At 41.0% G+C, this 18,638-nt stretch overlaps 1 protein-coding gene across 4 annotated transcripts in view; it reads left to right on the top strand.

Moving 5' to 3' along the window:
• The window catches only part of LOC101027285 (lysosomal-trafficking regulator), a 223,919-nt gene that overhangs the window by 182,364 nt on the left and 22,917 nt on the right, over positions 1–18,638 (top strand). For all 4 annotated transcript variants that reach the window (XM_018263118.2, XM_018263117.2, XM_018263120.2 and 1 more), the window contains 3 exons: positions 11,641–11,871; positions 16,133–16,322; positions 16,444–16,580. In XM_018263118.2, the coding sequence (XP_018118607.1) occupies positions 11,641–11,871; positions 16,133–16,322; positions 16,444–16,580 (558 nt within the window). The remainder of the gene's footprint in view (positions 1–11,640; positions 11,872–16,132; positions 16,323–16,443; positions 16,581–18,638) is intronic.

The raw sequence follows: 18,638 nt of genomic DNA, 5'->3' as shown, positions 1-18,638 counted from the left end.
CGGCGTCAGAATGTGCGCTGGCGTCAGGACGCCAACGCGTGGACGCCGGCGTCTGCGTCATGACGTCAATGCGTCAAGTTTGGCGCCAACTTTTGGACTATTTAATCCCAAGTGCCCTTTCTGTCCTTGCCCAATTATAGGTCTATCTTGTATAGTTCCTGGGTGTGATTTCTTGATATTCTGCAAACCGTGTACCGACTTCTTGCCTGTTTCATCGATTCTGATCCTTGCTGCCTGTATTGACCATTTGCCTGATTATGACTATTCTTCTGATAAATCCTTTTGTACCGCGAACTTGGTGTTATTGTCTCCTCCTTGGTCCACACTACAACAGAGCCTTCGGGCCCTGACAGTTATTTCCCTAGAAACTTTAGATTTCACAGCGTGACTACTGGATCAAGCATTTTGACCACTAACCACGCTGTGGTTTTTTTTTGTTATTTTGTTGATTTTCCTAATTGTATTTGATTTTTTGTGATTTTTATTGCAGTTTTATGCTTGCATTGTTTTTCCTTATGTAATTTTTTAAGCATCATTTACACTTTGATAATTTGGGGTAGAAACATTTTTAGCAATTCTGTGTTTGTAAGAATGTGTTTTTTCCAAAATATATGGTTTTGGGGGGGTCTTTGTACTGTTAGGGTATCTTACGGCACATTATATGCAGTCAGTCGAATTGACAGCCAAAGAATTCTTATGCACTATTTTCATTTGGGGTCTGCACGTGCCCACCTGCTTTGGTATATCTATTAGGCATATTAGGCATCAAACTGTTCAGTAGACCCTTGGTGTCAATATTTATGGTGTTTTTTAATTGTATGTAAGAAATTGGGTGAGATAAATGCGACCAACAGCAATATTTTTAGGCGATTTTCAGAAATATAAAAACCGCTGCATTTAGCGTAGTTTTGCAGTATGTACGTTTGAATTAGAAAGACAGTTCTAGCAAATTTTTATTCGGCACAAGGTGTACTTTTCAAAAATATATGGTTTTGGGGGGTCTTTGTACTGTTAGGGGGTCTTACGGCACATTATATGCAGTCAGAGTGCTATCTTCACAGAAGGCGAATTGACAGCCGAAAAAATTCTTATGCACTGTTTTTATTTGGGGTCCGCACGTGCCCACCTGCTTTGGTTTATCTATGCATATTGGGCATCAAACTGTTCAGTAGACCCTTGGTGTCAATATTTAGGGTGTTTTCTAATTGTATGTAAGAAATTGGGTGAGATAAATGCGACCAACTGCAATATTTTTAGGCCATTTTCAGAAATATCATAAAAACCGATGGCTTTAGCATAGTAATGCAGTATGTAAGTTTGGAGTAGAAAGACAGTTGTAGCAAATTTTTATTCAGCAGAATGTGTACTTTCCAAAAATATATGGTTTTCAGGGGGTCTTTGTACTGTTAGGGGGTCTAACGGCACATTATATGGAGTCAGAGTGCTATCTTCACAGAAGGCGAATTGACAGCCGAGAAAATTCTTATGCACTGTTTTAATTTGGGGTCCGCACGTGCCCACCTGCTTTGGTATATTTATGCATATTGGGCATCAAACTGTTCAGTAGACACTTGGCTTCAATATTTAGGGTGTTTTCCAAGTGCATGTAAGAAATTGGGTGAGATAAATGTGACCAACTGCAATATTTTTAGGCGATTTTCAGAAATATCATAAAAACCACTGCCTTTAGCGTTGCTTTGCACTATGTACGTTTGAAGTAGAAAGACAGTTGTAGCATATTTTTATTTGGCAGAATGTGTACTTTCCAAAAAATATATGGTTTTGGAGGTCTTTGTACTGTTAGGGGGTCTTACAGCACATTATATGCAGTCAGGGCGCTATGTTCACAGAAGGCGAATTGACAGCTGAGAAAATTCTTTTGCACTATTTTCATTTGGGGTCCACACATGCCCACCTGCTTTGGTATATCTATGCATATTGGGCATCAAACTGTTCAGTAGACTCTTGACGTCAATATTTAGGGTGTTTTCCATTTGTATGTAAGAAATTGGGTGAGATAAGTGCGACCAACTGCAATATTTTTAGGAGATTTTCAGAAATATCATAAAACCCACTGCCTTTAGCGTTGCTTTGCAGTATGTACGTTTGGAGTAGAAAGGCCGTTTTAGCAAATTTTTATTCGGCAGAATGTGTACTTTCCAAAAATATATGGTTTTCTGGGGTGAACAAAGTTTTTTGTACCTTTGCCTGTCGCAAAATGCTGTATATGTGCTGATTATGCAGTATCTGGGGTACCTATGCATATTGTGTATCAAACTGTTCAGCGGACCCCGAGCTTTCATATTTAGGGTGTTTTATCTTGGTACATAATGATATGTGGGAGATACGATGCTTCAGAGTTGCAAAATTTAGGTGATTAGTAGTATTGAGGAGATTTTTTGTATATGTCATAAAAATTGCGAAATGTAGGAAAGCATTGCGGCTTGGTACTTTGGAGTAGAAAATCGTGCATACCCATTTTAGATTCGTCAGAATGTGTACTTTCCAAAATATATGGTTTTCTGGGGTGAACATAAATTTTTGTACTTTTGCCCCTTGAAAAATGCTGTAAATGTGCTGATTTTGCAGTATTTGGAATTACAGAACTGTCTTCGTTCTATGGCCCCTATGCGCCACATACTTAGGTGCACCTATGCATATTGGGCGTCAAACTGCTCAGCGGACCCCAGGCTTTCCCATTTGGGGTGCTTTTTCTTGGTATTCAATGATATGTGGGAGATACGATGCTTCAGAGTTGCAAAATGTAGGTGATTTTCTGAAATGTCATAAATTGCCACATATAGGAAAGCTTTGCGGCTTGGTACTTTGGAGTAGAAAAGCATGCATACCCATATTAGATTCGTCAGAATGTGTACTTTCCAAAAATATATGGTTTTCTGGGGTGAACATACTTTTTTGTACTTTTTCCCCTTGAAAAATTCTATAAATATGCTGATTTTGCAGTATTTGGAATATTATTCAAATTACAGGTGAGTGATTGCTCACCAAAATTAATTACACCTCAAAGGAGATGTTGATGATGAATATAATAGATCTGTCACTTAAATTAAAGTGCACTTAAATATGAAGTGTGAGAGTTGTCTTAACCAAAATCTGGGGATACTGAGCAAAGCAACCCATCTATTGCCCACTGGTCAGCAAATTCATTCAACTGCCCAGTAAACACTGCCTGGGTGTACTCGGATGCGAGAACGCACCAGCACCCGGAACAAAGCCTCTACCGGTAGAGGATTCCCACCTTCCAAACATTGCATTCTAGACTTGTGAATGGCTAGTTTGGCTAAAGCTAGGAGCAAGTTGAAGAGAAGGTCTTTCTCTCGATTGTCCCGGGATACTGGGCGTCCAAAAATAAAAACGTGAGGGGAAAATTGTAACCAGAACTGCAGGTGAAGTTTCCTCAAAAGAGCCAAAAGAGGTTGCAGTCTGGCACACGAAAAATAAGCATGAAACACGGACTCCCATTTGCCACAGAATGGGCAAGCAGCTGTGGAGTCTGTAAAATGGACCAAGTACTCTCCTGTGCTCAAAGCACCATGGAGCACTCTCCAACTCAAGTCTCCAGTGCGTCTGGGCACCAGGCTGGAATAAAGGGCTCGCCACTGGGGTTTCTCACCCTCATTAAACACCCGCCTCCAGATGGTATCATAGCGGGAGACAAGAGCAAGAAAGTGTACAGTGTGGAGCATGAGGGAGTACAATAGCTTTCTTGTCATGTCAAAAAAGCACGTTGAGGTAAAATTCTCCAACTGGCTTAAGTTGGGGGAAGGAGGTGTGTCAGGGGATTGACGGGTTTTATGTGCTATTTTTATGGCTGGAGGTGGAGAGTTCCAAGGTGGATGTGGTTCTCCACCACATAAAACCTCATCAATAAATGTGTGAGATTCAGGAGAGAGGTTATTCTTGATCTCCTGGAGCAGACGATGTGAAACTCTAGTGGCAAGGTACCCCATGCGTGGCATAACTGCCCGAGCTTCCACCCAATCTGACCTCTCAAAATCCAGGAGATCCCCAACTCTGGTTAGCTGAGCCCTGCAAAGGCGGTGGCGGATGCTGGTGGACTCCAACATCCTAGTCTTTAAAGATGGATTGTAAAGTTGGGGCTCAGTTAGAATGTCCTCCTCCTGAATGCCTCCTTGCCTTAGCACAGTTACCATGCTCCAGGTCTTTAGAGTCTCTTGGTAGTAGGCCGGCAATAGTGAGAGGCTTCTTAAGAATCCTTCAGGTTCTATGACAAACAATTGCCGGTCATACCCCATGTTGCGTACCTGATGATAAAAGCTGGATGCTAGGGTACACCACTGTGGAGAAGGATCTGCATACAAGTATCTCTGTATCTGCTGGAGACGGAAAGTATGTACTTGAGAGCGTATGCATACAACTCCCTGTCCTCCCTCTCTCAAGGGTAAGCTTGAAACACCTGCAGAGACCCAGTGCTTTCCCATCCAGAGAAAGTCAAGCAACCATCTCTGGATTTTAGCAATAAATTCTTGAGTTGGGCTAAGACATGTCAGCCTATACCAGAGTTGAGAGGCCACCAGCTGGTTAATCACCAAAGCCCTCCCCCTCATAGAAAGCATTTTAGCTAGACCCTTCCACTTTCCCAGGCGGGTAAGAACATGCTCAAGTTCAATAAAATTCTGTGGAACAGGACGCTCTTCAGCTGACAGTTACCTAAATATTTGATGACTTTAGTCTCCCACGAGATGTCGCAAAAAAGCAGAAGGCAACGGATCTACATGTAGAGGACCTTCCAGAAGGCCTGAGCTCTTGGTCCAGTTGATCCGAGCTGATGAGGCAGCAGCGTAAACCTCTTGGCATTCTTGTGCTCGCTCAAGATCAATTAGGTCCTGGGCCACAATTATGACATCATCAGCATATGCTGAAAGAACTACCCTCATGTCAGGTTCCCTGAGCACCAGTCCTGTAAGCCTCTTCCTTAGTAGACACAGGAAAGGCTCAATGGCCAGTGCATACAGCGGTCCCGACAAAGGACATCCTTGTTGAACTCCGCGTTTGAAGGCCAGAGGTGCAGTCAGAGACCAGTTGATTTTAACTAGACACTCTGCAGAGGTGTACAGTGTTTTCAGATAGCTCACAAACTGTGGGCCAAAGCTATAGGCTTGCAGAGTGCCTAAAAGATATTGGTGATCTACTCTGTCAAATGCCTTCTCTTGATCCAGGGAGAGAAAAGTGAGAGATAGACCAGCCTTCCGGGCAAAATGTAGTAAATCCCGAATCAGAAAGACATTGTCCGGCCGGGGACTGTATAGCACTGGTCAGGATGAACCACCTCTGCCAGCACAGACTTGAGCCTGAGTGATATAGCTTTGGCTACAATTTTGTGCTGGGCAATGAGACCGGTCGCCAATTCTTAATAAGGCGGAGATCCCCCTTCTTAGGTAGCAGTGATAACACTGCTCGACGACACGAAAGTGGCATCTCACCGGTCTTGAGGGCCTCATTAAGAACCCTATGGAAATCATGTCCCAGAGTATCCCAGAAGAACTGGAAGAACTCTACAGTCAATCCATCCAGCCCTGGAGATTTATTATAGGGCATTAAGTGGAGTGCTTGAGAGAGTTCATTCAGAGTGATTGGTTTTTCCAACCTCTCTCTCTCTTCTACCCTCGCTGACCACTGGAAGCCCATTCCATAACTCCCTGCAGGCATCCGGAGAGATGGGATCCGGAGAAAAAAAGATTCTGATAGAAGGACCTGGCTCTGTCCCGGATAGCCTCCGGATCTTCAAGGGGGGTGCCATCCTCTGCAAGAAGGCATGTGATTTGTTTTCGGTTCCCCTTCTTCTTCTCCAGAGCATAGAAGAAACGCGAGCCACGATCCATATCACAGAGTAACTGCATGCGGCTTTGCACATAAGCACCACAAGCCTGTCGCTGTTCCATGTTAAGCAGAGTCTCTTTCTTTTCTACATATTCACACTGTATGGCTTGGTCTTCAGAGCCTGACAGCCTTTGCTCAAGATCAAGCACCTCCCTATTTAGAGCCTCAATCTCTGCGTTTTTCTGTCTGCTCAAACATTTTGTATACTCATGACACAAGAGCTTTAGGTGAACCTTGCCTACATCCCACCATTGACTCAGTGTGGCAAATTCATCCTGATAACCCTTCCAGTCTTTCCACATTTCCCGGACTGCCTTTGCAAACCCTTCATCCTTTAATAAGCTGTTATTAAAGTGCCAATAGGCTGCTTTGGGCAGAAATGGTGCAACTGCCACTATCAAAGAAGCACAATTGTGGTCCGAAAAGGGGGCCAAGCTAATATTACTGGACCAAACTCGTGACATAATATGGCTAGATATATAAAGCCTATCAATCCGTGACTGAGACACACGGCCATCCCTCACCCTAACATAGGTGAAAGCATCGGTTTCTGGGTGTTGTTCTCTCCAGATGTCTACCAAGGAGAAATGGGCAATGAGTTCCCGCAAAGCTGACTCAGATGAATCCCTTTTCTGGGGAACATTTCGGTCCCGAGCCTCAATGGTGTAATTGAAATAACCCCCTATAATCACGGCTTCATCTGAGTCAATTGTCTCCATATAGGCTGATAAACTTTCAAAAAAATGATTTCTCTCTGGTCCAGTAGTTGGGGCATACAAGTTTATCAGATTGTATGTTCCACTAGACTCCCGTACCTGGAGATGTTACAGACGGCCTGGGATGACAGAATTAACGCTCAGTACCTCTGGCTGGAAGGATTCTGAGAACAAGGTCACCACCCCACATGACGTCCATGTGAGGTGATTAAAAAAGACTCTGCCCTTCCATTCCAGATGCCAGGTCGCTTCAAGCTCCTGAGTGATATGGAAGGAAACTCACATAGTACCCTCCTAGGAGTATGACCTTGATGTATTGTCTCACAGAACTGATCACCAAAGTCAAATCATGCCACTTCTCTAGAGCCATATGTAGCTTCTTCTCCAATTTAACACCAAGGGTGCTCTCAAAAAACATCTTGAGTTCCTCAGCTGGGACAATTGGGGTAGAAGGATTTGTCACAACTGTGTCAACCTCCTCTTCGATGTCCCCCTCATCCATGAACTCTTCTTGGCTAAGGGATTGATAATTCCCCCTCTCCACTGGAGCTTTGATAATATCTACACAAGAAGTTGCAGGAGAAGGATCAGAAGCACCTGCTATCTGGAGACCCTGCAATGGCTCAGATAATACTTTAATTTTACTTGGAACACCTTTGGAGGTGTTTGGCTCAGGTGTAGCAGATGGAATTGGCTCCTTATCAACAGGAGCTTTAGAGGCTCGATGGGCAACCTCTGCCCTTTCCACTGCCTCCTGTGCCTCCTGAATGGCAATAACATTGGGATCAGTGGAAGAGAATGGAGGAGAGATCTTAACATGCACAGTAGACCTTACCGAGTCTGTCTTGCTGTCCTCCATATTTACAACTCCAGCCTCATTATCCTCCCACACAGCATTGTCTGCATGGTCCTGTATGGGGGTTGTCCCAATATTCTCCATTTCTGGGAGTGAAATACCCTGAGGCACTAAACACTGAGGCTGGTTGTAGTTCCCAAAGCTCAGCACCTCAGGAACACTTACGGCCCACTCTGCAGGGGTTTCATTAGCTGTCCTTTTGTACTCCAGGGGAAGATCTCCTGTTGGAGACAGATGTATCACCCCTGACTCTGTGGGGAGACCCATAATCCCCTGTTCAAATTTCTCCAGACCATTTATCTCCTCTTCCCCAACTGAGTCTATAGGTGCATGGTCTGGCACCAGTTGATTGCATCCAACAGTTGGACCAGACAATATCACCACATGAGGAGCAGATGTTTTGCTGCCCTTTTTGCTCTTGGATGGGGGTGCTCCATCATTGACCACTGAAACCCATTCCTTGGGTAACAACCTGTTGGATTTAAATTTCCATTTTTTTCTTGTCATTTGAAGAGGAAATGCTACTCTCCCACCACGACAGGTACCCCCACACCCTTAGGAGTGCTCATAACAGGGTTAAAGTGGACCTGTCACCCAGACACTAAAATCTGTATAATAAAAGTCCTTTTCAAATTAAACATGAAATCCAATTTCTGTTTTTTATTTAAGCATTCATAGCTGTTGTAAGCTCATTTAAAAATCTCAGCTGTCAATTAAATATTGTCTGCCCCGCCTCTATGCCCGTGGCATAGAGGCGGGGCAGACAATTACTTTCACTTTCAATTCAGCACTTCCTAAATGTCACTGCTCTCCCCACATTCCCCAGTTCTCTTTACCATTTAATTGTGTAGCCAGGGCATGGGGATGGAAGTCGGGTCCCCCATTCTGGTGCGCAAACAAGATTCTGAGACGATACAAGACTTGTCTTAAATAACAGTGTCCACAAAATGGCTGCTGCCTGCTTGTTATAATTATGAAATCCCAGACTGAAGGAAACAAGATTCAAATAATTTATATAGTGTAACTAAAGTTCATTTTCCTTGACTAATCTGATAAAATAGGATTTTGAATAATTTTTTTGGGTGACGGGTCCTCTTTAAGTTGGTTTTTGGCAAAAACAACTGCAGCACTGGGGGATGCATTGACATTCCTCCCCCCCTTCTCTTTTGCTGAAATTGAAATGTAGGCTGCATCCTTAGATAACTTGAGTGAAGAAGGAGGAGGTTTGGAGGTTTCAGAGGTGGGTTGTGTAACAACCACCTTAAGGTTCTTTACTGAAGGGGATTTCTCCTTTGAGGAGCCTGCAGCAATAGCTGTAGCAGGGTATGATGTTGCATTAGAGGTACTGGGGGCAGGAACACAGACTGCAGTCTTAATATGCCCTTCGGTTCTTGCAAAGGAAGCACCTCACTTCTTCTGTGCAGTAAAAAGTTTTATACAGCACCCCCTCAAATGGAACACCAAAGGACCCCTCAATAGTATCTTGACCCCGAGGCAAAAGTAATTGCACCAAAAGTAATTTAAAAGAGAGGATATGTCTCAATCTGCTCTCCTTGCAACCCAAGGGAAGTTTAGAAATAGTTGACTTTATTTCACCGAGGGCTTGCAGATTGGGTAGCAATAAATGGTCTTGCAGGAAGGGGGGCACATTAGATAAGACTATCTTCATGCCTAATCCTTCTAGGGGTTCTACAGGGATATATCTACCCCCTACTGTTATGCCTCTCTGCACTAGAGTATGCACTGCAGTTAGTGTACGGGCAAATATTATACCACTTCTGCTGCAGCTTTTATATAAGTTTCTATGCCATGAGCTCCTGACATTAGACATCTAACCCCATGCTTCCTTGTAAGCTGCTCTACCCCAGCAGTGACTTGGCTTGGGTTGTTGCCGGTAGCTACTGCCTGTGCAAAACTTTTAGCAGGGGTCACATTGGCTGCAGCAGCAGAGACAGAAGCAGTGGAGCTTTTTGACAAAGGCTGTGACTGGTGCTTTTTAGCATAGCTACAGCCAGGTTTTTCAGCTCCTTTTCCTTTAGGAGCGGTATTTTTTTATAATTTTGTTTTTTATTCCCTCCCACATTAAAATGAGAAGCTTTAGCAGGGAGAGGGTTAATGTGAGCAGGTGCCTGGGAGTTGCACTGCTACTAGAAAATGGAAATCCTTCTCCCTTTAGCTTTCTCTCCTTACAAAACAAGGATAAAAATTAAAGCACACACACAATCTGTGCAAATAGTGATAAATTTCAGCTGAAACTAAATACAAAAAAACAAGTGAAACTGACACCCAGGTGTGGGGGAGGGGTAGGGGATCTGTCAGTGAGTTTTGTAGCCCACAGGAAGTGAAGGGAACTGGGCTAGCAATCACTCACTTTCTGGGTCAAAATAAAAATCGATTTTAAATAAAGTAAATCAACTCAAAACTCCCCAAAATTCACTCACCAAGTAGCTAACACCTTCACACACCAAACGAGAACAAAAAATCCTGCCTTAGACAGGGATTTCTCTGCTTAATTTGAAATCAAACAGAGAGCTTTCTTTTTTGTGGCTTCTGCAGTATTTGGAATTCCAGAACTGATAACTCGTATGGGGTGTCTTCGTTCTGTGGCCCCTATACGCCACATATTTAGGTGTACCTATACATATTGGGCATCAAACTGTTCACGGACCCCGGGCTTTCATATTTAGGGTATTTTATCTTGGTATATAATATGTGGGAGATACGATGCTTCAGAGTTGCAATATCGAGTTGATTTTCGGCAATGTCATAGAATTATGATACCCATTTTAGATTCGTCAGAATGTGTACTTTCCAAAAGTATATGGTTTTCTGGGGTGAACATACATTTTTGTACTTTTGCCTCTTGAAAACTGTTGTAAATGTGTTGATTTTTGCAGTATTTGGAATTCCAGAACTTATAACTCATATGGGGTGTCTTCGTTCTGGGGCCCCTATACGCCACATACTTAGGTGTACCTATGCATATTGGGCATCAAACTGTTCAGCGGACCCTGAGCTTTCATATTTGAATGTTGTATCTTGCTATATAATGATATGTGGGAGATACAATGCTGTAGACTGGACACTTTGAGGTAATTTTTCAAAAATGTAACACATTTTTATTAAAACTGCTAACTTTAGGAAAGAATTGCAACTTGGTAGTTTGGAGTACAAATATATATTTACCCATTTTGAACTAGTTAGAATCTGTTCTTTCCAATAAGGGATCGTTTTTTAGGGTAAAACTACTGTTAGTGGAATGTTTGGCCTTGAAATCAGTTGTATTCAGTTTTGTGGAGCGGTGCTTTGGAAATTTGGTAGTTTACTGCTTCGGAGTTTTTGATCTATAGAGGTGAGAAATCTCCATAAAACTATATATATTTGGTATTGGCTCGTTCAGGAGACACAGAACTTTCCAAATCTGCCATGTTCTCATGCATAAAATAAATTATGCTTCTGATATATGCGTTTGTATCATGTGAAACTGTTTTTTTTTTATTTTATTTTTTTTATACACTTAGAAGCCCATATCTTTTTACAGGACTGGAATGGCAACTAAATTCTAGCATATTTTGAAAGCTTAGGTTGTCCTGAAAAAAACAATATCTTGTTTTCGTGGGTAAACTAAAATACCCCCCCCCCCCTCCAGGAAAGTCCCCTAAAGTGAAAGAGCAAAAAATTTTCAAAAACGGTCTGGCAATAGAAGTTCCAACTTGGCCAAATTGGCTGTCAGTGAAAATGTTAAATAACATAAAATTGTCTCTTAAAAGTTATCAGAGGCAGCTTTTTGCCACCCCTGGTAACTGGCCACTCACTGCCGCAGGAGCGGCTTTGTACATATGTAAGCCCAATTGTAGATTATTTCCTAGTGCTGTATAGACAGCCAATCATCCTATCAATGGATGGCTGGCCAACAAGTATGTTATGGGTTTTACCAGTCTCCTGTCATTTATCCTGCCAAACAAAGCAGAGGCTGTGCACTTTGACCTTTTTCATGGGTTGTCACAATTAACTCCCAACAACTTTACAGGATTGTAGCCTGTGAGCATGTGGTAACATTTTAAGCAGGAAAAGGAGTAGGATACCTTAGTAAATTTTGTACAGGTTTTTGGTTCATTCATGCTTTAATTCCTAGAGAGAGAGAGAGAATTGCTAAATTATTTTGCTGAGCATAAATGCTGAATTAGGTTTTATTTTTGTTTACAGACCTACTTTGGAATGGATGTTTCTGCAGTTGAAGACCCTGTTCAAAGAAGAGCCTTAGAGACAATGATAAAAACATATGGACAAACTCCACGCCAAATTTTTCATTCTGCACATGTGAGCAGGCCAGGTTCCAGACTTCTGATGGAAGGCGAACTTCCTGCTGCTATGGGACTTCTAGTACAGCTTGCATTCAGAGACAACAGAGACACCAATAAGGATGTTGGTCATCCAGTATGTAAACAATCTTTTTCCTTTGATATGATCTATTAACTTTTGTTTTATGTGTGCATTTTATGTTTGCTTTATCAAAACTGTAAGGTAATAAGTATATGCTTAGTGTTAAAGGAGAACTAAAGCCTAAAAATGAATATAAGTAAAATGCCATATTTTATATAATGAACTTATTGCACCAGCCTAACGTTTTAGCTTCTCAATGATCCAGGCCTTCAAACTTGGGGGTCACCATCTTTGGAAGTGTCTGCGACACTCATATGCTCAGTGGACTCTGAGCAGCTGCTGAGAAGCTAAGTTCAAGGGTTGTCACAAATTATCAAGCAGAAAATGAGGTTGTTTAATTAAGGATTTTGGGGCAGATGCTATCTGTGTAGTAAGAGCCGTGCAAAGGTCCACTTCAATTATAATACATAAATTAAAAACATGCACAGCTTCTCACTTAAAACATTTCTTTGTGCATTTTAACCACAGCAAAATTGCATGTTAACACATTAACAAAACACAACACAGTGCAGTGTCTCCCCCCCCGGTCTGCCTACCTTATGTTAGCCACACCCTCCTGATGCGTTTCGTGCTATTGGGCCCTTCATCAGAGGAGGGAAAAATTAGGTTGGCATGTAATAAAAGCTGATGCTACAGGGCTGATTATTTAATTCTGATGCTAGTTGCACTAGTTTATGTGCTGCCATGTAGTAGTTATCTGTATTAATTACTAATCAGCCCTATATTGTGACATTTATATTGTATGTGTACCATATATTTTGAGTCGGCCCCTAAGCTCAGTAACTGACAACAACACAGAGCGTGTGCAGTGAATCAGCAGATAAGATTAAGAGTTACAGTGGGCATCTTCAGAGGCACAGATCCACTGCTAAAGGAATGTGGTGGCTGGTGCATAAGCCCAAAACATAATGTACAACATTTATGGTAATGAACGCTTACATAAATTAATATTAAATAAAGTAGAAAATGTATTATCTCTATAGAATCTTTAGTTTAGTTTTGTGTTTCAATACCATCAATTCCATGAGTATTATTTGCAAAATAATTAAAATTTTTGGAAACTTAGTAGGAATGCCCTATTCTTGCTTTCTTTGACTCTTTTTACTTTTTTCTTGCATGTTCTGTGCATTGCTATCCTTAGCAGTTTATCTACTATATTATACATAAATTATTGAGTTTACAGATGACCCTTATTCTGAAGGTATGGTGATTCATTGTGGTCACCATCACTTCAGAATAAGGGCGCAACATGTATCACTGCTGCATATCCTTTGCCCTCTGCATATTTGTTGTACACATAGATATTTGTTTGATTAAAATGGTTAACACAAAGGAAACCTTAAATATTATTGTAAATATATTTTACTGCCTATGTTATAGAAGCATTTAATGGGGATTAAGGGTCACCTGAATGTATTTTGCCTTCTTTGACTATAGTTTAACAGAGTATCTGCCTATATTGCACAGCTATAGTGAATAAAACACATAGAAAAATTGCAGCATTATACATCATTATTATACACCCTCAATAGGCACCCTTCAACCATCCTAATTGCTTCTTTAATCCTCCCCTAGATGCCTCCTCTGCTGCCTTTAAAAACATTTTGCTCCAATGTTCTTGATTACCTTAAAGAGATACTGACACCAGAAATTAAACTTTTTTTTTATATCTATCATAATATTGCCTTTGAAAGCTAGTTATAACTTTACCATAAAGTATTTGCACAATGCTTTTACATTACCTGTCTGATGCCTCATGTTCCTGTATGAGGGGGCTGCCATATTTGTGCGGCAGGAGTCCGTTAGCATTAGAATCTCTAACTGACAGGCTGAGATGGGACAGTCAGGTTGGCAAAAGTCAGGTTTAGGAACTTCAACTAACAAATACTTACAAAAACAAACCTCTCAGCAAAAAACTAAATCAACATGACCTATAGGTAACTTTTATCAAGGGTCAAATTTCGAATTGAAAAAACTTCAAAATTCGAATTCAAATAGACCAACCGAAATTAAGTCGAATTTCTCTCATTACCTCCTCACTTGCTCGCATTCAAGACTTTGCAAGGGTTGCACCCCTCCTCTCTCCCATGGTCTGTTCGACTTTCTCCCAACCTTTCTTCTTTCAAGAAATCTCTTAAAACGCACTTCTTTCAAGAAGCCTACCCTCACTCTGCTTAACTACCAAACGCAACACCACATACAGTACCACATTTATCACCCACTTAATTCAATCTTGCCCACACCTTCTGTATTACTCCCTTCCCTTTACAGTGTCTTTCTGCATAGGGCCTTCCTCACCTTTTGTACCGGTATTGATTGTGATGTATGTTACTCCATATGTTCTATGTATATAACTCATGTGATATAGTTGTATAATCACATTTACTTTACAGTGTTACGCAATATGTTGGCGCTATATAAATACATGATGATAATAAATAATAAATAGGGTTATTTGTAAGACATTTTACACGGGGAACCTTTTCATTCCTTTTTTTATTTTATCGTATCGCCCTTAGCGCCACATTTACTTGAGCTTTGCTAATGTGTGTGTTCTCATCTTCCTATCATTTTATCTATATGTTCTATATTTTGTTGGAATCTGTATACACTCGAGTATAAGCCGACCCAAGTATAAGCCGAGGTACCTAACTTTACCTTGGAAAACTGGAAACTATATTGACTCGAGTATAAGCGTATACTATATACTTGCTATATAAGTGAAACAGAAAGTTATCAAAGATCAGTGCGCTCACGATTGAAAAAGTTAATTGCCGGTACCTAAATAAAAGATAACCAAATATAGTGTAGTGTGTTTCTTTCCAGGCTTAATGAAACATCGGATCTACTCACAAAATAGATTCTTGAATGTCGGCAGCAGTTGGCATCGCAATGGTGCAGGGGAGAACCAGTTTTCTTAAATGTCTGGAAAAGAAGCTGTAATAGTGTGATATTGCCGGAGCTTAAAGGGATACTGTCATGGGAAAAAAAAAATTCAAAATGAATCGGTTAATAGTGCTGCTCCAGCAGAATTCTGCACAAAATCCATTTCTCAAAAGAGCAAACAGGTTTTTTTATATTCAATTTTGAAATCTGACATGGGGCTAGACATATTGTCAATTTCCCAGCTGCCCCAAGTCATGTGACTTGTGCTCTGATAACTTCAATCACTCTTTACTGCTGTACTGCAAATTGGAGTGATATCCCCCCCCCCAGCAGCCAAACAAAAGAACAATGGGAAGGTAACCAGATAACAGCTCCCTAACACAAGATAACCGCTGCTTGGTAGATCTCAGAACAACACTCAATAGTAAAAACCCATGTCCCACTGAGACACATTCAGTTACATTGGGAAGGATAAACAGCAGCCTGCCAGAAAGCATTTCTCTCCTAAAGTGCAGGCACAAGTCACAGGACTAGGGGCAGCTGGGAAATTGACAAAATGTCTAGCCCCATGTCAGATTTCAAAATTGAATATAAAAAAATCTTTTTGCTCTTTTGAGAAATGGATTTTGTGCAGAATTCTGCTGGAGTAGCACTATTAACTGATGCGTTTTGAAAAAAACATGTTTTCCGATGACAGGATCCCTTTAATATCAGATCTCAATGCGCGATAAGGAACACCAAGATGGAGGCCGGGGGATTTCTCTTAACGGGAGGTGAGAGGATCCGATCACGTGCCTGTGAAACCCTGACGAAACACGCTGAAGTGGAGACGCCGCTGCCCTGTCTCTGGGCCTGTCGAGACAGAGAAGCGGCACTTCCAGGAGGACAATTCAAGAGCTACGGCAATATTACACTATTAGAGCTTCTTTTCCAGACATTTAAGAAAACCGGTTCTCTCCTGCACCAATACGATACCAACTGCTGTGATAAGCCGACATTCAAGAATCTATTTTGTGAGTAGATCCTATGTTTCATTAACCCCTGGAAAGAAGTACACTACATTATATTTTATCTTTTATTTAGGTACCGGCAATTAACTTTTTCAATCGTGAGTGCACCGATCTTTGATGTTTCACATGCTGACTCGAGTATAAGCCGCGGTAGACTTTTTCAGCACATTTTGGGTGCTGTAAAACTCAGCTTATACTCGAGTATATACGGTAATATTATTATTGTATTTGTACCAGTTAAAACCGTTAGTCCTAATAACTGATACTTTAGTTTAGGAATGCTCAGGTATGCTTATGTTCCCTGAAATGTTATTGAGAATACATATTACTGAATGTTGCTTATGGCATGTCGTTTATAGAGTCCATTGCCATGGATTAAAGGGCTAAAATGGGGAGAATATGTTGGGTCGCCTAGTGCTCCAGATCCCAGTGTTTGCTTCAGCCAACCTCATGGAGAAAGGTTTGGATCCTTACAAGCATTACCCACCAGGGCTATATGTGGCTTGTCAGGGAAATTCTGCTTAATGATGATCTACAGTAAGGAGCAGGGTAAGTATAGGAAGTAAAAATAATATGTTTATATTCATTACTGTAAATGTCATGAACACTAAGACATTGTGTGAAAAATGATGCTATATAAAGAAGTAACACAGCTTGTGTTTCACTGTAGGTGTTCGAAGCATGCACAGTACAGATATTCAGTGGTCTGCAATCCTTAGCTGGGGGTATGCTGATAACATTTTGAGACTGAAAAGCAAACAGAGTGAACCTCCAGTAAACTTCATACAATGTTCAGAGTTGCATCAGGTATTTTTGCTATCTATTTAAAATATATTTCACTTTATAAAAAAAAAAAAAGCAACATGTGTTTCACTGTGAACAAACGTGTTGCATACAATAACAGCAGAAGAATATAAATTTGGCAGGAGAAAGAGTTGCGTCTTTCAACTCTCTGGCTGATTGTTCTGAGCTGTTCTAGTATACTGCAGAAGAGACCAGGCCATGTACAAAATACCTCTTCCCTTCACCTCACTGCTGCTTGACCTGCTGCATCTCTATGCAAAGAGGGTCTTTATTGGATCTGCATTTCTCTTTGTTATTGCCATCTGTAATTTCACTTACACTTATACATGGAGCAGTGCTGTTATGCTGTGCTACAACCAAGAGCAGTAGCAGTGCCATTTTCCCTTCTAAATAATTGGAATACACACTGACTATTGCGGTAATATCAGAGAGGGCCAGTGTTGCTTTGACCTTTGCAGTTCTGCCTGAGAGCAACATACTTAGTTTATCCACAGGGATTATAAAGCTTTTAACTGCACAATGCTCTGTCAAAACTGTCTCTTATGGGACTCCCACCACTGAGAAATGTTCAGCCAAATACTGTTTAATTATGTAGTCATAGAACTCAATGCAGCCAACTGAAGTGCTTCTGTAATGTTAAGTGTTGTTTTGTCACAACAGAGAGTTTTTTTTTCAGAGTAGTAGTATTTTAGTAGTTACTACACTGGGGCATTATAATTGTCTAGAAGCTTGCGTCAGTTCACATGTCATTTCACTGTGATATTGGGCATTTTACAGCATGCTATAAATTATATTTTTATGTTTATAAGGGTAGTGGTGACACTACCTTGGGTCAACATGGATCTGATAACATGTCTTGTAGTAGCCTTGAATAAATATAATCACAGCATAATTTGCTACTTTTGAGTGCTCTCCTCATTCTTGGAAATTGCTAAGTGTATATCGGGATATCGGTGTACCCGTGGAGGATTTGATGCATTCGACTATACAGCTGAGGCAGTGCGGGGAACATTCCTATTAATTTAACAAATGTAAGAAATTATTGGAAGCGTAGAATAGTTACTGCGACTGAACTATCTTTTCAAATGCTTTTTTTAGATTTAAAAGTCACTTTGTTTGCACATCTGATGCACATAAAAATTTAAAGAACTGAATGGACAGCTAAAACATGGAAAATGGATAGACTATGAATAAATATTGTACCCTTTCATATGGTTAATTGTATTAGCAGCTGCCTTTAATTTATGCTCTGAAGTTCCTTATGTTTATAAATTTGGTTGAATGTCCTGTAAGTGTTCCTTGTATGCGCATTGCTTTTGTTAGCACTTAATGGACATGATGATCAGCATAATTCTCCAAAAATGTCAGAGGTAGGGTGGTAGTCAAAGATCAATAACAACATTTTTCTGCTGCGCACCACTTACTTAACTTGCAGGGTGCATTTAATTTTCTGACTGCTTCTATGTCAAATATAGCATCCAGGCTATGTAGGGAAGAAGCACACCAACTTGCAGTACTTCATCTAAGGAAGGGGTTGGTCCCTGAATGCTTGTGCTACAACTTCTGCAATAAAATGTGATAAAGGCTTATGCCGATACAAGTTGGTGTGCTTCTTCCCTACATGCAGCCTGGTAGACAAAGGCACATACAGAAAATATGGATTTATTTCAGTGATGTGGATATCCCTATACTAATTTAGCATGTTAATATGTATATAGGAATTACATATCCTTTTGTTTTTCAAGTTAAACGTGGCAGGAAACCAAACAAAAATCATGCCAGCATCTTCTTCCTTACAGTAAAGCACAAGCAAGGTGGATGGTACCAGCAGGGCCGCCATTAGAAATCACGGGGCCCCGTACAACAAAATTTTTGGGGCCCCCTGGGACCCGCCCACACTGACGACCAAGCTCCGCCCCATATCCCGCCCACATCGCAGTTAAAAGACCACACAGACATCAGCGCTAAAAAAGTAACCCCCCCCCACACAAGTTGTAAAAAGCTATTGATGGTCAGGGCCCCCTTATAAAAAAAATTGGGGCCCCAAAAAAAAAAAATTAA

The sequence above is a fragment of the Xenopus laevis genome, chromosome 5L (genome assembly GCF_017654675.1).
Source record: "Xenopus laevis strain J_2021 chromosome 5L, Xenopus_laevis_v10.1, whole genome shotgun sequence".
NCBI classification, from domain to species: Eukaryota; Metazoa; Chordata; class Amphibia; order Anura; family Pipidae; genus Xenopus; species Xenopus laevis.
Note: the sequence above shows the minus strand (reverse complement) of the source record. Positions and strands in the feature narration are given on the sequence as shown.